General features: G+C 40.1%; 1 protein-coding gene across 1 annotated transcript in view; it reads right to left on the bottom strand.

Moving 5' to 3' along the window:
• Positions 1 to 24,119, bottom strand: part of LRRC1 (leucine rich repeat containing 1) — a 140,665-nt gene that overhangs the window by 73,511 nt on the left and 43,035 nt on the right. The window contains exon 2 of the mRNA XM_037055036.1: positions 15,459 to 15,576. Coding sequence (XP_036910931.1) covers positions 15,459 to 15,576 — 118 coding nt within the window. The remainder of the gene's footprint in view (positions 1 to 15,458; positions 15,577 to 24,119) is intronic.

Raw genomic sequence — 24,119 nt, 5'->3', positions numbered from 1 at the left:
TAGAGGGGAAGGGGAGAGGGAGAGAAACATCAATGTATGGTTGCCTTTTGTGCATCCCCTGCTGGTAGTTAGCCTGCATGGAACTGGCCTGCAACCCAGGCATGTGCCCTGACTGGGAATCGAACCGCGATCGTCTGGTTCGCAGGCCCACGCTCAATCCACTGAGCTACGCCAGCCAGGGCCAGATGCATGAATTTTTAAGTGGGCAAAAATCATTTTCTGTACTAAAGCCATTATTCCACAGATTCAGCTAAAGATTAGGAAGACCAGCCTATAAAGACATCCTTTTGCCTAAGTGCTGTTTTGGATCCTGACCCTGCTCAGAGCTGTTTAGGTTCCTGTATGAGTGGCTCCTAGCTCCCATTCTAACTTCGAGTTTGACTGGAGATAAAAATGCAGACTCCAAGAGTGCTGATCATCACACTTTGAGTGAGCAGTCCCTGGGTAAAATGGGAATAAGCAGTTTTAACAAGGATTCTGATGTGCGTGGTCCTCCAGCCCACCTGGAGAAACGTGCTCCAAGTGCAGGAAGACAGACCACACTCCAAAGTCTATAAATTTCATCATACCTGGAAGCCCCTCTTTCTGTGGTCTGATGATCAGCAGGGCATTCTGATTTACTGATGTCACCTTTTTTACTTTTCTAATTTACTTTCTCATCCTTTTCTTTTTCTCCATCTTCCCTTTCAAACCTACAAATATGGTTTTGCTCACATGGTTTAAACATCTCTGGGAGTAGACTCTCGCTTGTCATCTCTTGGATAGTATTCTTCCTTCTGCTATGCTTGTGAAAACACCCCAGCTCTGACATGCCAAGAACGCACAGGGAAAGTTTTTAGTCTGTTTAAACTTAACATAGATGTCCCAATGTGCTTCCTTTTAAAAACTTAAAATGCACTATAAATAACACATCTTATAATTACATGGAAGTGCTGGGCCTACCATCCCTGGTTTATTCTATGCCTGTCATCTACCAGTTTCTGAACTAACTCTATTCACATAATTCAAGAAATCTGCATCTCCTGGCTGGATGAAGGGGCAGCAGACCCTGTACTTGTCACACAGCACCCTCCATTTAATAAGTGTATAACAGTGTTTGCCTGCTCTGATCTAATCTCATAACCCAGTGGAAAAGGGATACATCATAAAAATAAGCCCTACATTGGGACTTATTTTTAATATTAATTTAATTTTAATACTAATATTATTTATATTTAATGTTAATACTAAAAACTTAACACTAATTTATACTTAAAATACTTACTATTTTAATATTAATATTAATTTGTTATTAATGAGCACTATATTGTGTGACACCCAACACTGGCCTCTCGGCCAGAGTGGGCAGAGTCTGGAAGTGGGAAGGCCAGGTCGCTGACTTTTCCTTTACTTGCCTCCATTGACTTTTTATAATGGCCACACACTGATTTTATAACTTAAAAAAAATCTCAAGGTGAAATAAACCTGGAAAAATAATGGATAAAACACAATTACTAAAGGGTCTAGGGGAAGGAACATTATCTGTGTGTCACCCTTAACATGGAATAACAAGGCTTAACACATCCACAGTCCACTCTGTTTCCACCATTGCTAATGATCAGACTCCAGAAAAAGAATATTGGTAACTGGCTAGCCCTACCTTTTGCCTTCTGGGTCTGCCTCAGTGGCAGCAGCAATGCCTGGATGGTTCATTTCCACAACAGACGCTGATCAAACACATTATGACTGGAGAGTTATGAAATTCCTCCATTAATTATATCACAGTTAGCTGTTCAAGACATACGCTGTTATCATAATTACTCACATCCCATAGAACTGGCAGATCCAGCCAGGAAACTGATTGCTCTTGTTTCCTCTAGGAAATGGTAGTTGCCGGTGTTTTTCAAGCCTTCCTCTGATCTCTCAGAGTCAAGGGGAAAGCATTAAAAAGAAAAAGCAGTATGTGCTGCAAATATGTGCTACTTCTGACATTGCTTTAGCTAACACAGATGACCTCTCTGATGCCAAACAAACCCACTGGAAACTTTTAGGTCCACACTTATTGACCATTCTTCCCATTTTACACTGGAGCCTTCCTGGTTGTGCTTCCCAGCCTTTGGTTCCATAGTGAAGTTCTTGTGAGTCTGTTTCTCTACCTATCCCTTTCCAGTTTCTTTCAAGTTTCTTTTCATCAGTCCTTTAATGATACTGCTTCCCAAGGTCCCAGCTTTCTACAGCCAGTGCCTGAACAATTTCATGCATGATAACTTTACCCATCAATCTACAAGCTTTAGCTCTAGAAAATGGGATCAATTGCCTCTGTGGTGTTTAACACGATGACACTGCTCAGCCATTCGCCTGCTGGCCCTTTTCCACAATACCAGCCAACGCTGCTGACAAATCCTCCTGCTGCTCCTTCTCAGAATCTTACAAGGGCCCCACTCCCTCAGCTTCCCCTTAAATGATGGTTTTCTACATGTTTACCTGCCCTTCCAACTCCACAGCCTCTCATTCTCTGGGAGTGACCTCATTCATAACCACAGCTTCTACCATCACCCTCACAAGGGGGACACTGAAAACTTTATCTCCTGCTAAAATGTCTCCCTGAGCATCAAAAACCCTACATTCCAGCCGCCTACTGAACATCTCTGCTTGCATTACCCAAAGACATCTCACCCTCCAGGTGCCCACAAATAAACTCATCCTTCCCCTTCATGTGTGATACTTTCTTCAGTGTCTCATATCTCGCCAGTGGTTGGTAGCAGTAGTTTACTCCAGACCAGAACTGTCACTCCCCTCCCCCTCCACACCCAGCAAGCTTCTCACTAGTCACCTCATGCCTGGTTCAACATCTCCTTTTCTCCTGCTCTCCTCGCTAGTCCTCCCACCCTCGACATGGATGCCTGGCATCCTGCACCCAGCCCTCAGTCAACTCCAGGCTCCCTGCTACTGCCAGGGTGGCATGCGAGCCTCTCCCCCACTGGCAAGCCTTTCATGGCATCCCACAGCTTTCAAGAAACATTCCTTAGCTGAGCACACGGGTGCTCCATGATCTCATTGCTCTCTAACTCCATCTCTTGCCATGTACTCCAGTAATATCTTGTATTTCCCAAATTCACCACACTATTTCAAGCCTTCAGACATACATCTGTGTCATTTCGTCTGCCCAGAAATGTCCTTTCCACACTTTTTTTTCTCTTCTTGGTACTAGTTCCTCGGAGCTTGAGTAAATGTCATCTTTTCCAGGAACTCTTAATACTTCTCCTTCACCCAGGAATGATCAAGACACCCCCACTCTTGGTCTCCCCCCAGTTATACCTCTGTGACAGGAGTCTCCACTGCCATGGCATCACAGATGGATTTGGTCCTTCCACCCTTGCACTCTAAATCTCTTGACAGCCATCACTGAACTGACTTGCTCGCTCTGCTTCCTAGCACAGAAATCAAATGCCTGGTGCTGGTTAAATATTCGAGAAATGACTACAACTCATTCTAAAAATCTGTGCCTGCTCTTATCTCCCTTATCTCAGTGAAACGAACATTCAGCCAAGATTTCACTAGTGCTTTGTTGTACTTTTCATAATGAAAAATGCTGTCTTCATTTAGAACATCTGAGTTATCTCGTAACATTTGGAACCCTAAATAAAGGTCAGAACAGTTGCTAGCACAGCAAAGAGGGATTTTGGAGATAAGAATAAACGCAACTGGCAGTAGGAAAAGGCTCTTCTGAAAACTAAAGCATCTGCTCAGAAAATGCCAGACCTTCAAGGAGATCTCGTTGCCATGCTCTGACTGGTCAAACCTAAAGGATGACCAGTCCATGACAAAAGCCAAAGGCAGGGACCCTGGTGTAGAGGAACAGCCATAGCTACCTTCTCTAATCACCAATGTGCAAAGCCCCCTGGATAGAGGACCTAGAAAAAGTGTGTGTGTGTGTGTGTGTGTGTGTGCGCGTGCACGCATGCACATGTTGTGGGGGAAGCATGGGGCAAGTAGGCACTCCTTGAAACAAGGTGTTCCCTTGTGATCGTGACCAAGCACATTCCCATGTCATCTGATTCAACATAAGGCTAACCTCCAAGTGTTCTAGGCCCTCGCCATGCTGTGTACCATCAGTTTCCAGCCAGTTAAACAGACAGACCATGAAGTAAATAGCACAGTCCATTTAGATGAAGAACTGAGGAGTACCAATGACTCATTCAGTTCCCTGGATTAAGTCTTGTTGCCTCTGACTTAGTTTAGGCCTCTGCCAAGCAATCTCAGTCCCCTCAGCTCCCTGGCATTACTCTAGTTTCCCTCCAGCTCCGGGCTACCTTTTGTTGGGGACATATGTCAAGTTATTGGCACTTGGTCCTCCCACTTTTGTCTAATTTGCTGATACTCACTTGCTCATCTTGACCCACCACTCATCAGCCTTGCTGAATAGAAGGCCTGTTCTTTAGCATTTTACAGTACCATCAAACAAAGATTGAATAACAAAGTTAAATATTTCAAGATACCAACTATTCATGTGTAATGGTACTTTCACCCAGCACCTTCACAAACAAGTGTCTGTTGGGTAAACAAGGACCTGACTGCTTCACAGACCTTCCAGAGCAGCTGAGCCTTTGCACTTGGTCTGCTTCTGTCCACATTCTTTCCAAATGTGCCTCTGTAGCTACACGGCCCAAGGGGCTGACTGTGCCTCCCTACTTTATTTCAACACGAGAATCCTCAATCAGAGAGAGACTTCTAAACTGTTTCCTCACCTCTCTTTTCACCCTGACTGGCTGACTTTTACCTTCTCACATCCTTCTGGAAATTCCCATCTTGTTGGTTATCTATCTTTACGAATCCTACCTTCCAAACCTATAGCTTCCCAGTGATGTTAACATCATAGATCAATTGAGATACTCGCCAGAAAGACAAAACTGTAACAGTTTGTGATTAATTTGCCTTTTTTAAACATTTAAGTATTTAACAGTAATGGTGTGGGAAATGTTCACAACCTAAGTGAATAAAAGTAGAGATATTTATATGGTATATATTTCCAATTTTGTGAATAAGTTAATGAAAATAAAAAGACAAATAAAACACATAAAACATTAATGACTATTTCTAAGTAGTAGGATATAAAATTTTTATTTTGGAAAGGCACAATTGTGATTTTGGAGTCTACCAAACCTGGGGTCACATACCAGCTCCACCACTCACTAGCCATGCAGTTGAAGACAAAGTTTTAACCTGCGACTGAGTTTTCTCACCTACAAGAAGGCACGAGCTTAGTTCTCAGAAATGGTGTAGGGATTAAATGAGATAATACACAGGGAGTGTTTAACCTCATAGGTGGTACAGAGTCAGCATCCCATAAATATTCTAATAATGAAGATTTACATAGTTCTCTTGGTTTTTCAATGGTGTTTCTTTATGTTTCACTATTATTAGTTTCCAACAATTAGCATGTACTTTAAAAAACATAAGTGGGAAAGAAAATGATCCTAATAATTCATTTCTCTACCCTTCTCAAGGTGCTCTTAATACCTTCCTCGTCTTATCGGGATAGGTCAAATGTAATTCACTTGATCTGCATCAAGAAAAAAAGGAAACCTGCTAAATTGGTGCCACTCGATGTTACAAAGCAGCAGTTCAAAGAGGGGAATTGCTGGCTGCTCCAGACGGAGCCTCGCTGGTGAGATGAACTTGGGCGGGTTAATCAGGTGAGTCATCAAGTTGCCAGGTGATGAGTCTGTTCAGAGAAGGATATAAGAATATGTGTGACACTAAGAAAATTCAAGAGACCAATCTGAATGCCAGGGGAACTGGTTACTGATGTCAACACGTCAGCGTATCACCTCTCCTCAGTGCCCATACGGAGAATGAACTACCCCCACCACAGTGCTTGGGAATATTCACACCCAAAGAAAAGAATATGGGATGGTCTTAATCATTAGCAATTAGAGGTGACAAAGTTGTGTCCATAAGGGAGTACACCTACTTCCAGACACCTTGGGTGTTCATGCTGTCTAATCTCTTTACTTTTCTTTCAAAGGTAAAACCCAACACAATCTTCATTTTTGACTTTCCCTGTTCTACACTTCTGGCAACGCACCTATCTCTTGTCAAGATGGCACAACAATAGCCTGTGAAGTATTACATGGGAGCTTACGGGGAAAGTCCTACCTTCTCTCAGTAGATGGTATTTCATTTCTGGCCATGAGATCTGCAAACCACATCTTAGGATGGGCCTCTTCCACAGGTGGTTCAACACATTAATATGTAGGTTTCTATAATTTTAAGTGCCTTAGAATGGTTTTCCCTGTATTTATCCCCAGACTCAAAGAGTACCTAGTCATAATATTATCTCTATCCTTTCTCTAACATAGAGGAAAACCATCAGCCCTAACTTTATCTTCTTTAATATGCTCCCAAAATAAGTAAAAGTGCCACTCCTCTGGGCTTCTTATGGCAGCTCCACCCCTGTCTAGAAGTATGATTTGGGGGCATATCACAACTTCTTCAAGCCTCAGTTTCCTCACCAGTCCTCCTGAGATGCTTCTACCGACCACAGGATTAGTATACAGATTAGATAAAACAGAGATGTAATGAAACAGCACAATGCCTGGAGTATGGTACTCACTATCTAGACATCGCCTCGGGTAGCAACCTTCCTCACCTGTACCACTCATTCCTTCAAACCTGCTTGTATCCTTACCCCCACCCTGTATTCTTACTCTCACAGTCCTATTAAGATCTCCATAACCCAAAATGAAAGACAGGAATAGGATTCATTACAGGAGCTGTTCACTAAGTACAAGACACTGTTCCAAGTATTTGACATACACAGTCTCCTTTAAGAGTCACAGTAATTCTATGAAACAGGTGCTTATTACAATCTCCATTTTACAGAAGGCACAGAGAAGTTAAGTAACTTGTGAAGATGGTGATTTTGCCCTGAAAACCTTTAATGATGCCAACTGCCTCCTAGAGCAAGCACTTCAACAGCCATTCCTCAAACATAAAGCTGTAGTTTTCAAAGCACACTTTAAACCAGTTTCTAAATACTCAAAAAAAAGCATGCATACTTGCATAGGCTTTATGCTAACTATTTGTAAACAGGTGTCCATCAATCATGTTAGTCTATGTCTGAGTTTATACATTCTCGTGCAGATGTGGCAAGAAAGACTACCCTGTCCTCTTTGGGAAGGCATCTGTATTTCCTATCAATATGTCACACACTGGAAGGTTGTTACAGTGCAATGGATGTGTGTGTGTGTGTTTCCTAAGCCTATGTGTGATCAGTGACATAAAGTCACACAACTCCGGCACTCAATTTGATGCCAGCTGCGACAGATGATGCTAGTGCCTCACCAACAGCCAGGTTCTCTGCTTCATGCACAAACACTTACCTGCATTTCCCAGAACCTTTCACTTAACGTTGAGGACATAAAATTGGCCAGTTGAACATGGATGGATATGATGTACCCCGCTTCTGTCATGGCCCACAAAAATCACCTATGCACAACCCTCCCCTGTTTCTCCCCCTCCCGCAAGGACCGTGGAGTCCATTCACAGAATGGGAATGCGGCATCACAAGGAAAGACGCTTGGATTCTTGACCGTATAGAGCACAGCCTCTCATCAACCACCTTCCCATTCTACACTCCCTGCCCCACATACACACATACACACAGGACTGTAAGTTGAGCAATAATAAAGTTCACCATTGCGTTGAGCTCGTCAGATTTATGCATTTTTAAAAATCAATAGTCTACCTTGACTAAAGCAAATAGTTTTGTATTTCATCCATCAGAGAAAATTCTTTATAACACAGTAGTAACCAGCTGTACAAGAAAAAAAGAAAGAAAATCCTATGACAATTCATATCAGTTTAGTTCTTATTGTTGTGTGTTGGGTGCTTCTTTGATTTTTTTTATAAATCTTAAAATTTTCAGTGAATATCTCAGACAAGCAATGAGATACTTGCATTTTAATGACAATGTTGACTCTGGAAATCTATTACAAACATTTGAAAAAAATTTTCCAACAACAATTGGCAGGATTGTTACTGACACTTAGTTAAGGATTCTACACATTAACTCCCTCCAAATTTGCTACTAAAGTATGAGAATATTTTTGTGCATATAAAGTAAGACATTTATTATGCTAAACAACAGATTTTATTTTTCATTTTCCCAGAACACTGTGATAGCGCACAGCATAAAGTATGAGAATTTTTAAAGACTACCTGATTTCAACCTTAACCAAAAGTGCTCCGATTCCTTCTTCAGGCCTATTTCAAATCAGTTACAGTTCCTGACACCTCTCTTCATGCCCTGAGCACTTTATTTACATGACGTACAACAGGTGTCACTGTGCGGTTCCTTACACATGTCTGTTGTGCCTGCAGATTTACCTCCCTGAAGGACAGAAGAATTCAGCAAAGAGCCTTACACAAATATAGTAATTGCTCAATAAATTCTGCTTTAAATAAAATATAATAATTCTGAAATGTTGTTGATAATAGAAGATTTTTTTAAAGGCAAAGGTCTGAGACTTTTTCAAAATGAGTAAGAAATCAGAATCATAATTCATTAGCTTTGACCAGGTAGGAGAGACTGAGGATTTATCCAAGTTATGAAACTAATTTAAAAATCCAATCATTTCTATATGTAATACTCAGATTACAGTTCTTAGCACTGTCCCCATTCACTCCTTCCTTCTTGGCTCCTTCGTCCCTTTCCTACTGTGTGTCTTTTCTAGCTTAAGCTCAGAGCACTGTCTGCAGTCAGAGCAGCACGCTGCCGTCACCATCCTGACCAAGAGATGCCATCAGGCTTCAGCTGCCTGGAGGCTCAGCATCACTCAGCTCAAGTCAGATTCACATGACAAAACAGGTGACCTCAAAATCAAAATGAAGCACTATGGCTGCTCATTCTTGATCACTTTCAGAGTTGGAAACTGTCAAACCTATACCTACCTGAAATAGCCAATTAAAAAACGAGCAAAAACTGCCATCCCACATATTGGGGTTTTGTTTCATTTCAAGAGAAGCCACTGCATTTATTCCTGTTTCTCTAACTTATCTTATTCTGTGCAAATCACCATTATTTTGAGAAAGTCAGCATTTAACAAAGAGCATAACATGTAAAGACTAAATGAAGGAATGAAGTGGGGGAGGGGAGAGGAAGATAAGGAGCTACTTAAAATAGGCAAAGCTTTTAGAGAACCTGGGACTAACTGAAGAGTTTGTTGACCTAAAAAATATATTCAGAGGTGTTGTTCTCAAACTCAGAGGTTCCGTCTCTATTACAAAACTGCTAATTAAAAAAAAAAGGCAGGAGAGAAACTTATATAAGTCTACAGCTTATTCATCACAGTCATGATTGTTCTCATAAAATTAACCATATTCGCATAATAAAAACTGTTTACTTATATTTTTTTTAAATTGCTGAGGCAGATTTTGAGTAACAAGATTTTCAGTGTCCTGGTTTATTTATCTAAGTTGGCATTAAATAATGTTTGCTTGTTTCTTAAACAAGTCCACTCTAGCAAGTGAAAGTACTGGTCTGAAGAAAAGCAAAATAATATACTAGAAGGTGGAAAGAGTTCCCAAAACATTCTGAGTAGAGACTGTTGTAAGAATTTCCCTTTTGATTTAACAATGTGTACCATTAAGTTGTACAAATTTTCAGGTTCATTTGCTAAAATATGATGATTGATACTTCTTTATACAGTTCAAACCAAAGGTGAGGAAGGATGTATTTGTAAAGATTTTTCCCCACCTTTTCAGTGTTCAGTGTCGACAAGATATAGATGTGAAGATGTACAGAAACCAATGCTCCCTGGAAAACTGCAGCACAGAAAGGTGACTGGAAAATACCACAGAAGTCCACTCTCTTTCCATCTCCATTTTCAAAATAATTAATATTACCTGCAATTAAAATGTGAGTAGAAGGCACTATTTTTTCTATATTAACCCCTCTTCCTGAAAAAAAGAGAAGGTAAAGGTTAAGACAGAGAAAGGGCTCATAACGGGGCAGTAGCAGTACCCCCGACACGAGACAGCAAATCCGGGGCTGGACACCGTCTAGCTCTCCAGGCACAAGGAAGAGTGGCAGAGCAGGGCTTTGCTTCGCTGGTGTCTCCTGTGATGTTTTAACAGTCACAGACTTACCTCCTACAGTATTAAGTCCAGTCACTGGAGCAGAGTGCTAAACAGAGCACTAAACTTGGGCTCAAATTAGGCAGTGAGAAGGGAGATTAACAATGGCTGGACTGTGGCCAGTAAGAAATCTGCATGGGGAAAAACTGGCTTCCGCCCCACTTGTGGCACGGGTATATGTAGCAATTTCAAAAAACAAAAAAGCTAAACTGTTCATAACTCCTAGGAAGACTTCTAATTTATACTGGATTTACTGCTTGCTAGAAAGTTTTTTTTCCCAGGGCATACTCAGAAATGCCAAGTGAGCTTATACAAGGTCATTTTGGCTGCCTTCAAAACTGGCTTTAGATTTGATTAAACAACCCACAGCTACACACCACCAACACTGATCATGGGTGGGCAGAAACCAACTAACCCAGGTCTTAATCAAAGTCTCGCCTCTAGGCTTTGCAGGACGATGACCCTACTGGTAAACAGGCTGTTCATCCACCAACTCGGAAGGGTTGGCCTGGTGCTATGGATAATTTGCACTAATAGTTTCTTGTTAATGCAAATTTGCAAAATAATTAGCCAGAGCACGCAGACTCTGGCCACGTTTTTCTGAATACAATACTACTGGCACCGTGTGTGAAACAAACTCATGATCTCGTCGGCATAATATGCTATTACCCATCAGTACTTCCCTAACTTCAGCCATCCGTGTCCCACCTTCACAAGTTTTGCCATACTCGTAGTATAGCATGTGTATTCTGTATCATTTACCTCATTCTTTTAAACCATCTTTTTTAAATCGAGGGAGATTTATTTTTAAAAGAAGCAAATTTCCTTAAATCACTAACATGAATAAGAACTATCACCCCAACATACAGAAGATAAATGTAACAATAAATACAATATAGTGTTTTTAAATTTTACAGGAAGCAACCAAAAGGAATAATTTTTAAAGGGTATCTTTCTCACTAGGAGTCTGTATTAAAAACTGCTGCTTTGCAGTGTCATTTAAAATCATCTCTAGCAGCACCAGTGGCGTGTGCCTTACACTTTGGGAAAAACTGAACTAAATGGATAATGATACAGTACTATGATGTAAGTCAAATTACAGTACAGACTATAAAATTCAAATTACTAAGCCTTTGGGCAGGATTAATTATGCACTAAAGAAGTCTGCCCTAGATTTTTGGATAACAAGATAGTACCATGGGGTATTAACTCTTCTCACACACCCAGAGTCATTTTCTTCACACAGCCAAGAACTGGTGAGCAGAGAAAGACAAAATCCAGGCTTTCAGGCATATGCAGCTCAGACCTTACTGAAAACCTACATGCTTTTTAAAGATATTTTAACAGCATATTCAGATATGAATACTCCATCCTTCAATCTGTATTCAAGCAAAACACTTAGTCTCTTTCATTACATATATATTTTAGCTATTTGCATGAGAAATTTGTCACGTTCATTGCCTCTCACTGGCTTGTGAGGAAGCAGGGCTTTGTCTAGAGAGCAAGGTCCAGCTCTGTCGGGTGGGGCCTGTCCAAAATCAGTGGGTGGTGAGTGCCACAGCCTGGGCCTCCCAGGAGAGTCTTCTCTGCAGGGCACATCTGGCCATTCTGGGGACAAAACTGTACACACTGTGCTCATCCCAAGCCTACTTTTATCTCAGAAAAGGTTCCCGCAGCTTATATATAACCAGTAAGCACTACCGTCTCTCTCCCAAAACATACTCTTCTCTTTTGTAACACAACACACAATTCCCTTGACTTTGTGCCTGAAAAATCAGAAAACAAAGCCACAACAGTCAAGGTTTGGAGGTCTTGGCAGCTCTTCTTGGCCTAGGAAATGAGCCTGTAAAAAATTCTCTCCTCCTCATTCACAGATTTTGGGGGGGGGGGGGGTGCGGAGGGGGACACAAACTTGTCTTTTTCCATCATTTGAGCAAGGGACATCAAAAAAGGTCTAATTTTGCTCCTAGAATCAAAGCCAACTTGAGCTTAGGTCAGCTCTATAGCTTCCCCCATTCCCCATGGGAAGGTACAGGGTGCCAGATGCAGAGTGAGTTTGTGCTCACAACCACAGACAGGAGACTTGTGGGTGGTATCTAACATCTTGCTACTCAGTGTGTTCAGTGGACCAGCAGGGTCAGCATCCTCTGGGAGATTCTCAACAACGCAGAGAATCTCAAGCCTCCCTCCAGGCCTACTGCATCGGAATCGCATTTTAACGACACCCTATGACAATTCATTGCATGGTCGAATGTGACCACCACTGATACAATGGACTTGAGTGACAGGACACCAGCTTTGTCCACAGAGCAAGGCCCACCTCTGCTTTCCTTCCTCGGTCTTCCTTCCTCCTCCATGGTCAAGCAACACTTAATTCCTACATCAGGAAATAAAGGTCCTACCATGCAAAGGCCAGCCCTGGCCATGGCCCTGGGCAGGGATTCAAAGAAACAACCGCTGATCATGGAGCGAGCAACTCAACTGGTACAAGAGAAGACTACAGGCTCACACAGGCCTCCAGACCCAGGCTCCAAACCCTTGCCAATGCCTGTACCCACACAAAATAGGAGTTCTCACACTGACTCTCAGACTTCAGACTTTGTGACTTTTATTTACCTACTCAGTTGCTTAGGAAATTCAGATCAATGAGATTTTTATCTATTAAAAAAATGAGGGAAAGCACAGTAAGATTTGCCTGACCTGGAAACAGCCCAAGACCTATGTTCTTGCTGGCTGGAATAAACAGTGATCTTGTTCTGCTCTGTCATCTCTGCAGTTTTTTCACAGCCTAAGAAAGCCCCAAACTGCCATCCTCTTCCGTGCTGCCCCACTGTGCCCTTCACCATCCCCCCAGACATACACACATCTTCATGCTCCTGAGCCAGAGCAAGGTTCGGCCAGGAGTGGAAAGGTGCAGTCAACTCCCCCTCAGCATTTCTAAAAAGGCCTGAGAGAAAAGGTGCAAGACCTGTAGGGGTCCTCACAGAACTCTACCACCTGCAGAAGGAATGGCAAACGCTGAGGACGGGATGAAAAAGAGGATGGGGTCCCAGGGACAGAACACTTTTTTGTGTCCAGACAGCTTCTCTTATCAACATGCTGGAAGGTGTAAATGCAGACAGATGCAGGTAGTCCTTCTTTCTAGGTATGAATGTTTGAAAAGAAACAGTCGGTATGGGAACTGGTAAAAGTGGCAACTGACAATGCCTGCTTTCTACAGAGCATCCCGTCCCATTCGAGTTTATACAACTGGGAACTTCCCAGCTCTACGTTTTCTCTCCCCGCAAATAATTAAAGCCAATACGTCTCCCTCTCTAGTATTTCGGGACACCTGATTATTTTCCTTTCTCATGTCCTTTTCCAAATTGCTATTTAATTTCTTCAGATTGTATGATTTCAGTGACCATTTTACAAAGTCAGCTTCCTTGCAAAGCCAGCCACCCTTTAAAACTGAGATAATGGCTAAGGCAAGAAAGAACAGTTTGAGTTATGTATTCCTTAAAAATGTGCGATACAGAATAGCCTTAGGAGCAATTCTGGCCTCCAGTGCCCACTCCAAATATACACGCCAGTGTTAAGGGCAACTGCTCACCAACCAACAGAGTCTGTGCTGAGGGTGCAGCCATGCTTTGCACTGCTTCCCACGCCCATCCTGGGGCAGACACTTTTTACAGTGTCCAGCAACCTGTGGCTTACAGTTTATGACTGGCTTAAAAAGATAATCTACTTGACAAATTCCTCACCAAGAAATCTGTCAAACAGATGCCAAAGCAGGCACAGAAGCCAAAATGCACATGGAAAAAGACCACAACACACTGCTTCTGGAGAGGCCAGTTCCGAGCAGGTGAGCAGGGAAGGAGGGACACCCACCAACAGAAACAGACACGGACAGCAGAGGGGCCAGGAGACCCTAACGCGATGTCAGATGCAAGCTCCGCAGCAGTGCTTTTGGAGTGCAGCCCCAACCCCACCCCTACCACCAAGTCCCCTCCGCCTGAGCAGAGGCGGGTCCTCTGCAGCCCCAACCCCACCCCTACCACCAAGTCCCCTCCACCTGAGCAGAGGCGGGTCCTCTGCAGCCAAATAAGCCTCTGTAAATCGGGACAGGCAAAACAAATATTTTTTCACTTTTTCCAATAGCTCAAGGTAGGAAATCATTCTCGCGAAAAATAAAAGTAGATCCTATCCAAGAAACACATAGCTTAGCCTAAAGACGGTTTCCAATTTACAGGAAGTTATAGATGACAGCAATTTAAAACCTGTTGACAGTGGGGTGTACAATCCTTTTTATTTCATTATGTTTTCAATCAAGTACTATCACTGCTGCCTTGTAACAGTGACCACCGAAGTATGCTGTATCTGGGCCTTGAAATTTCTGTGGAAGACATGAGACTGAAAGATCCAGACCCAATGCTCACTGAGAAGAATGGAGAGATTTTTATAGGAAAGTAAAAACAAAACAGGTATGTGGTATGAGAGAAAGACAAGGATTATCATTTTTATAAACCATTTCAGAGGGAATTACACCTGAGCCCTTGCAAGAACCAAATCCATCATTTAAGACAGGACCACTGGGACCTGCCACTGTAACTACAAGTAATTAATCACATACGTGATAACGAGCAGGTTACCGACCCAGGCAGGGAGTGCTCTGAGGGCAGCAAACACGAGGTTAAACCAGGGAACTCACTTATAAGAGAAAGGTTAAACAGGACACGATACCCTATCAGACAGAATGTTCACTAAAAACGAAGCAACATTATAGTGAAATCTGGAAATCAAAATAAACTCGCAAATATACCACAAACTCCAGGGGGCAGGCCCACCAGTGGCCTAATTAGAAACAAACTAAACTGGCGGAAGATGCCTGAACAGCAAGCAGGTCTGTTCACTGTAGGAGACAGATTCTCACAGGAGCTCGCCAGGCACTGAGACGCACGCACAGAAAGGAGCTGTTGCCCAGGGCAGTTTCCCTTCCCCTCAGCAGCCCTTAAATACTAGACAAATGACCACACCACCAGCCCTCAACGTCACATTCAGTAAAATGAGGGACCTAGATAATGAAATTTCTCAGATAACACTCTATGAGTCAGCCTGGACCTACTTTGAAAAACTTACCATTTAAAAACTATGTTAAGAAAAGTTTTTGGCAAATACCTGTAACTTGATTAAACTATTCCATAATGGCATTTATTTCATCCCAGAATTTATACATAGCTTTCCCATAACCATGAGGAAAAGTACCTCCAATACAATTTACCCAGTTACATTTATTAAAAATCTCCCCACCCGGCATCAGAAGAGACAAATGGACAATTCAACTGGAATCTTTTTCTTACCATTTCGAGAGACATCCAGTTCCACCAGCTGCATGAAGTTTGCTATTTCTGGAGGGAGCCGCTGAATTTCATTATCACTAAGTCCAAGCTTTCGTAACTTGACTAGCTGGAAAAATTGCTGTAAGACAAAATAGTTTCACAAAGGTCTCACATATATCTGCAACATAAACTTTCTGTCTAATAATAAATTTAAAACAATACGTCCTTTAAAAATTAGTGAGAATGGCACCAATGTCAATTTCCTGATTTTGATACTGTACTATAGTCGTCTGAAGATGTTACCACTGGGGCAAACTGGGTACAAAAGAGGTCTCTGTTCTATGTTTGCAACTCCCTTCTTAACCTATAATTGTCTCAAAGTCTAAACATTTTTTAAATGAGAGAGTAACTTAATGAGAATATAAGCTAACTAGAAGGTAGTCACATTTTCTAGTTAGGAAAACTATTGTTATTGGGTTGGCCAAAAAGCTCATTTGGTTTTCTGTGTAAGGTGGCTCTAGTAGCACTTAGCTGTCTTTAACTTCATTCAAAACAATTCTGTTAGATTATATGTGACAGCTGTCATACCAGAGTGCATTTAAAAAAATCAAGACTGGTGAACTGTATGCACCATTTTAATATTAAAGATGGAATAAAGTACATATTTTGACATGCACTAATATTTATGCTTTACTATTTCAAGAAAGGTAAAAACATAACTGAAATGCAAAAAAAGATTTGTGCAAAAATGGAGAAGGTGCTGTGACTGACTGAATATGTCAAGAGTGGTTTGGGAAGTTTCATGCTGGAGATTTCTCACTGGGTGATGGTCCATGATTGGATAGACCAGTTGAAGTTGACAGTGATCAAATTGAGAGATTAATTGAGAACAGTAAGTGTTATACCACAAGGGAGATACCTGACATACTCAAAATATCTGAATCAACAAAGTTATTGGTGAAAATGAACAATGTGTCTTTTATTTTACAGAAAAAAATCATACAGACTTTTTGACCAACCCAATAAATGTGCAGTGTCGCTCTGGCTGGTGTGACGCAGTCGGCGGGAGCGTGTTGGAGCACTGCTGCATACACCGAAAGGCTGCCAGTTCAACTCCTGATCAGGGCCATGTTCCTAGCTGCGGGTTCATCCCGTCTGAGCACATACAGGAGGCAACAGATCAATGTTCCTCTCTCACATCAGTGTTTCCCCCTCTCTCTACTATCACCTTTCTCTCTCAAATGAGAATTTTTAAAAATCTGTAATGTTAAATAGACATATGCAAAAATTAGAATATTTAAAGACATTTTTAAAGGAATTGCTGTGTATCACAAAATATACAAATATCCCACAAATGTGTCACAGAAAAAAATTATTTTGACTAATCTAAAAAAGAGCCCACACTAATATTTCTATTAACCATGGCAGACAGAGCACATTCCTTTTCTCCCCCACACTCTTTAAAAACTGTACAAAAATGACACTAAAACAATTTATGCAGATGTAAAAATATGGAATAAACTCATAAATACAAGTAAAAGTAAGAGGGCAATGCAAACTAAATATGCAATAAAATCCTTGAAGCTAGAAAACAAATGAACAAATGGTAACTAACAAAAGAAACAAAGCAAAGCTGAAATTTAAGTCTGTGGAGTAGACAATAAGAAATTAGGTCCAGTTACCTCTGAAGGAAAAGGAACTGGTTGAAAAAATATATATGAAAAGAATAGTTAGGTCCCATAATCTCTTCTCTACCATTTATAATAAAGAAGGAGACTGGAAATTTCCCTTCTGGAAGAGTTGACTCTCAGCATAGCTCAGAGCAGGGGTGAGGCACCCTACTAAAAACAAAGAGACTGAGTCAAAGCCTGCTCAGTGAAATCCCACCCGCCTTTCACCAGAGCCAGACTCCCAGACAGGAGGACAGACAGATGCAGATTATACTATAGAGAGGCCCCACGTTATAAGCCCCTCCTATGTACACAGAATTTCCAATCTTTTTTTTCCCCTTCAAGTGCCTGCATCTCTCATTTAAAAAGAGCCATTTCTCCAGACATGTGAAGATCCCTAACATGCAAAAAGGAAAGTTTGCAAGCACACACACCTCAAAAGAAACAAATATGATGTAGAGAGCAGAAAAAAACTTCATCAACCCAAAATATAATCAATACCCTCAGAGAAATAAGAGAGGAAGTAACATAATGCCATAAAAAACAGTAAGCCCTTAGAAATTATAAATTATTGTAGCATCAATAAAGGAGTCCAATAAAAGAAGTGAAAAAGTTAACAAAATGTAAAGTTAACAAAAAGACACAGAGATTATATCTAGTACATGTACTAGATATAATTATATCCTACATGTACTAGAAATGGGAAAATCAGAGGGTCAGTCTACAAGGTACTATACTCAACTAATAGGTATCCAAAGATAGAGAACACAGGCCACCGCAGAACATACATTTCCAGTTTGAAAGAGCCTATAACATCGCCAGTGAAATGAACGAAAATGGGTACTGAGGCANTGTAAAGTTAACAAAAAGACACAGAGATTATATCTAGTACATGTACTAGATATAATTATATCCTACATGTACTAGAAATGGGAAAATCAGAGGGTCAGTCTACAAGGTACTATACTCAACTAATAGGTATCCAAAGATAGAGAACACAGGCCACCGCAGAACACACATTTCCAGTTTGAAAGAGCCTATAACATCGCCAGTGAAATGAACGAAAATGGGGACTGAGGCATGTTGTAGAGTTTCAGAACTCCAGAAAGAAGAAAATTCTGTTTCCAGAGATCTGGGGATAGCAGGCGGGGAATCACAGCAAAGAATCAGGAATCCGAGTGGCACGGGACTCAAGAGCAGCAGCCTTGAAAGTGAGAAGGCAATGGATCAATGCCTTCAAAATTGAAAAAAAAAATCCTAACCTACAACTGCATACTCAGCTAAACCACCAATCAAATATGATGACAGAATAAAGATGAAATCAGAGATGAAAGACATTTTCAGATAAGCCTATCTCTAAAAATATATCTCCCATATACCTTTCTCAGGAATTCACCAAAATGTGGAAGTAAATTTAAAGGACTAAGATCTGAGACCCAGAAATCAGACAAAATCAGAAAGTCAACAAAACAGAGACAAAGGAAATGCCCAGGATAAAATACCAAAGGAAATTCCAAAATGTCAGCCAAAAGGCCCTAATAGCAACCAGTCCACGATGGAGAAAATATGGAGGCTCCCAGAACACAGTTTTGAACATAAAAATAAAAAACACATCTAATGAATTATCTGATGTATTTGGAAATAGTGAGATGATTTATTTGGTAATTTATTAGAAACAGGAATAAAGAAAACAAAGCAAGATAAAAAAATGAGTTTTAAATTTCCGGAAAAAATATAAAGTATAAAAAGATATAATCCTAACATAAGATCTGGTTGTGAATACTTACCGTCATTATACTTTACTATCTATATATTGGTAAAATCAAAATTTATTTTATGTCAATATTGAAGGATGGGAAGGAAAGTAGCATATTTTTCGTACTATAAGACACACTCCCCCCAAAATTTGGGGGGAAAGGGGGTGCATCTTATAGTCCAAATGTAGTGTGCCTGGCTCATGGGGGGAGGGGCAGCCTATGTTATTTATATTATTAAATATTTTACCACATTTTTGCTTCAAAAAATTTTTCCCTATTTTCCTCCTTTAAAACCTAGGTGTGTCTTATAGCCCAGTGCATCTTACAGTCCGGAAAATTTGGTAAAATCTCATCTTCCATAGAAATGAATCAACAGAAAAGTTTAAAGTGAAAAATAAACAAACTGTAAAAGCAAGCCATTTAGCAAGTGAAGGTCAATGTCAGTAGAAACAGTTGAGAGACGAGGGCTCTCAAAGCCAGAAACTGGAGTGGAGATGGGGAGGGCAAGAGGCTACTTATATATCCACTGTCACACTCACGGCTTGCTGGGTTTTTAAAAATTATTTGTGTCTACTACTTTGCTAAAAAAAATAGAAACTGAGTTTATACAGGAAAAAGTCTCTAAGATAACAGGGTACTCTGAATGATAATTTTGATGCTTATATTTCATGTTATATTATATTTAATTTATTTATTTGGTAAAAGGAATTGTGTACTTCCATGATCAAAAAGAAAGTACCATCATTTGTGGAAGTTTTTTGGGGGTTTTCTAGCTTTTAATTTTTTAATTTTTTCAATTACGGTTTACATTTAATATCATTTTGTATTAGTTTTAGGTGTACAGCGCAGTGGTTAGACCATCGCATACTTTACAAAGTGATCCCCCTAATTATTTCCAGTGCCCACCTGGCATCACACAGAGTTATTACAGTATTACTCACTGCAGTCCCTACGCTGGACTTTACATCCCTGTGACTATTCTGTAACTACCAATCTGTACTCCTCAGTCCCTTCACCTTTTCCACCAGCTCCCCACCTGCCTCCCCTCCGGCAACTATCAGTCTGTTAAAGGCTCCGTCATCTGGAAAGCAACTGGGCAACCCATAAAACATAATTTTTCACGTCCACTGACATAATGGTACTTTGAACACTGTCCTTCTAATGTAACTGAAAATAAGAAAAACAAGCTACAATGCATGATATGTCTTCATATTATGAGTAAAAACTGGAAAACATGCATGTCAAATAAGGGAAATGACTAGCATGTTAATAATTTGATATTAAGCAATAAAATAGTTACTATAAAGACCACAGTACTTGAAAAAGACTTACAACACAAATATAATTTTTAAAGGAAACAAGATTACAGGTACACTACATAAAAAAAATGTGTGCATGTTGACAAACAGGAAGAAAACACAGGAAAAAGGTATACTAGGTGATAAGGAAAATGCATAAACAACTTAAATTTTTATCTAAAAAAGTATTTTAAAATAAAATGAACTATGAATCTTCAAAAGTGAACACTACCAATTAGCTGTATATTCTCATTAAGGTGGTCACAAAAGGACTAATCCTTTGGATTTCTTTAATCATACAGTTGAGATTTAATTTCTCAAGGTATTGAAATGTCTTTATGCTGCTTGGACTACAGCATTAGCTGACAAAAAACCATTCAAAACAGCCACATATTTGAATAATTAAGCTTATGCCAATTGTTCAGAGTCTGACAGCTTCATAATGCCTCAATGTGTTTACTCAAGCATGAAAAGCTCACTCTGTTCTCCAGGAAAGGCATTAATAGCAACAGCACAGAAACCATCACCAATTCCATACATTCAAGGAGCATTCAGAAATAACATGAGAAATCAAGTCAATAAGGTACTTACATCTACAGTGAATAACAAATTAGTTTAGGTCTACAGGAACAACAGTGTACAAATCCCCACATCCAGCAGAAATCATAAGAGCAAGCAAATTTAATTTTTGTTCTGCATGTTAAAAGCATCCTTAAATAGAGCTTGTCACAAATACTACTTTATTCTACTTGGAAAGCACATGCCAGATGTAAAAACAACCCTATCTGCAGGATCCCCAAATGAAAATAGTAATTCCTCAATCCTTCCCTCATTACCCTGATGGGATCTTAATTTGGTATCCAAATACTTTAAAATAACTATTTTCTTATAAGATTGACACAATGCCACTAATACTTAATCTTCAAGTTTTCAGCTTTCTCAGACAGGGAAACACACACACACATGCACACACACAGAGCAAGCTACAAAACCTCCTGCTTTCTGAGACTAGCCAGGGCACACGGAGAACAACTCATGGAGCTGTCCTGGCGCGGTGCCTCGGCGCAGGGATCATGTGACGGCACACACAGACACCATTCTTCAACTCTCCGTGTTTGATTAGAGCACACTGGCCCCCAGAGCACCTTTTGTACAATTATACCCAAAGAAACCCAAACTGCCTTGGCTTGTTAGGCTACACCACAGTCTTCTTATAGCCACATTGTTTGTAGCAGATGTAGAGTCTTTAATTTGGCTGAAAAAAATGTTTCTTTTCCCCAATCTCCATTTTTAACAAGATTCTATTTCCTTCTCTTTTGATACAGTATTAATACCTCCCCTGTTCTTAGAATGGGACATAAGGAAATCTGTCTTACAAGAGCTGTTTACTTTTTTATTACTATATGGCCAAGGATCAGTCAACCGTCCCCTCATTCGCCCAAAGGTCTCCTCCATAACGTCGGGAAAACATAAATCACTGTGGTGGATTCACCTACAGGACAACGATGTAAACAATACTATCAAACTTCTGAAAACTATTTGACTCCAAGCCATAAATGACACTAAATATACTCAGAGATTTCCCTGCTGGAAACATTCTAACCCTTCAACTAAATATTGGCCCCTTTCCATCCTACATAACTAGCATCACGTCCTGCTCCTGTGCCCAGCCACCTGAACTACCCTTTTGGGCAACCCCCTTGGTAGAGATATGGCCAACCAGTGATTCTAACCAGGAGTAAGATTAACACCTCTTGCAGTGTTTATCATTCAGCAATGTTCTTTGCTATCTTACTTATAAAAAGTGACTGTGACTTCATTACCCAGAAATCCTGTGTATATACTTTTTAAAAAAAATTCCTCAGATATGTTATTCCAGAATACATACAAGAATGTGCCTGATAGAATTATTCATAATAGCTCAAAGCTGTAAATAACCCAAATTCTCATCACCAGTAGATCTGATAGAGGAATATTCTTAACAATGAAATTCTAAACAGCAATGAAAACGACAGATTACCGATAGTTATAATATGCAGGAATTTTAGAAGAAATATTCAGCAAATGAAGCCAGACACAAAAGAATACATACATTATTCCACTTACATAGTGTTGAAAAAAATCACCAAAACAAAACAATTTCCCTTAAAGATACTCACAGAGGTGGCAAAAACTATAAAAAAGCAAAAAAAAAAAGTGATTCCTGTAAAAAGGGATTACTGATCATATAAAAACCTAGGTGTGAGAGAGAGGACTGTGATCAGGAAGGACATGCACTGAGCTCCCGGAGTCCTGGCAATGCTCAACTTCTTAACCTGGGCACTAGTTACAGGTGTTCATTCAATAATCTGTTACAAGCTGTACATTTATACCTTATGTACTTTTCTATATATGTATTTTTCTACACAATAAGTTTTTAAACTAACGAGAAAGGAAAATACCAATTTGCACTAGAAGTCAAATTCTTTAATTCAGTGATTTTCAACCTGTGTACCCCAAGAATTTTTAAAAATGCAATACCTGACTACTTAGGGCACTGACCTCTTTTCCCTTAGATTGTCGAATTAGAAAATTACAACAGCCAATGCAACAACAGCCATCCAGTATGAATGAATCATAATTATACCTATTTTTGGTCAGGTCTGCAGAAAAATATACTTTTTTGGTGCGCCATAGAATTTTAGTAATTAGTTTGTGTGTGCCATGAGATGAAAAAGGTTAAAAATTACTGCTTTAACCTGTCAGAGTTAATTACAATGAAAACTGGCATTACACAATACCTGGAGGAGGAAGAGAAGTGACCGTAGTAAGTAAAAGAATAACAACAACGATAATGTTACTGCCATTATGATAATGCCATTATGATGACACAGCCATCGAGCTTTATTGAGGAATTTTCTATGCTTGGCAGTGAACTAAAGACTTTATATGGATTACATTCTTTAACTTCAGTGAACCAGGGACTTTACATGGATTTCATTCATCAATCATCTCAACATTGCCACAATGCTGATACCTACATGTACTGGGTTGGCCAAAAGGTCCATTTAGTTTTTTCCATAAAGAAAAGACACGTTTTTCATTTTCACTAATAACCTCATTGATTTGGATATCTTAAGTATGTTAGCTACCTCCTGTTATTGGCTTCTAGTGAGTAGAGGCCAGCGTGCTGCTAAACAACTTCCAATGCATAAGACAGCCCCACAGCACAGAATCATTTGGCTGAAATGTCCATAGTACCAAGAAACTTAACAAACCACTTTTGAAACATTTGAGCAGTCACAGCACCTTATCCACACACTGCAGAAATCCTTTTTTTCTGTGTTTCAGTTGCATTTTTACCTTTCTTGAAATAATAAAGCATAATAATGCTGAAAATGCTGCATATTTTCCTATCTTCAATAATAAAATGGCTGCACAAAAATTTGCCAATTTCCAAAATTTTTGGATGGATTTGTGGTTTATTTTTTTATTATTGTTCAAGTACAGTTGTCTCTATTTTCTCCCCACCACTCCCCCCTACCCCAGCCATTCCCACTTCTCACCCTTGATCCTAATCCACTTTGGTTTTGTCCATTTGTCCTTTATACACGTTCCTGACAACCCTTCCTCCTTCCCCCTTCCCCCCCATTATCCCCTGCCACCTCCCCTCTGGTTACTGTCAGTTTGCTCTTAATTTCACTATCTCTGGTTATATTGTGTTTACTTGTTTGTTGATTAGGTTCCACTTATAGGTGAGATCATATAGTATTTGTCTTTCATTGCCTGGATTATTTCACTTAGCATAACACTCTCTAGATCCATCCATGCTGTCACAAAGGGTAGGAACTCCTCCTTTGTTTCTGCTGTGTAGTATTCCATCCTGTAAATGTACCACAGTTTTTGATCCATTCATTTACTGATGGGCACTTAGGTTGCTTCCAGCAATTGGCAATTGTAAATTTTGATGTTTTTTAA

Source organism: Sturnira hondurensis, unplaced genomic scaffold, assembly GCF_014824575.4.
Source record: "Sturnira hondurensis isolate 20B ecotype Veracruz unplaced genomic scaffold, ASM1482457v3 Scaffold0000880, whole genome shotgun sequence".
NCBI classification, from domain to species: domain Eukaryota; kingdom Metazoa; phylum Chordata; class Mammalia; order Chiroptera; family Phyllostomidae; genus Sturnira; species Sturnira hondurensis.
This window is presented reverse-complemented; position numbering and strand designations above follow the sequence as displayed.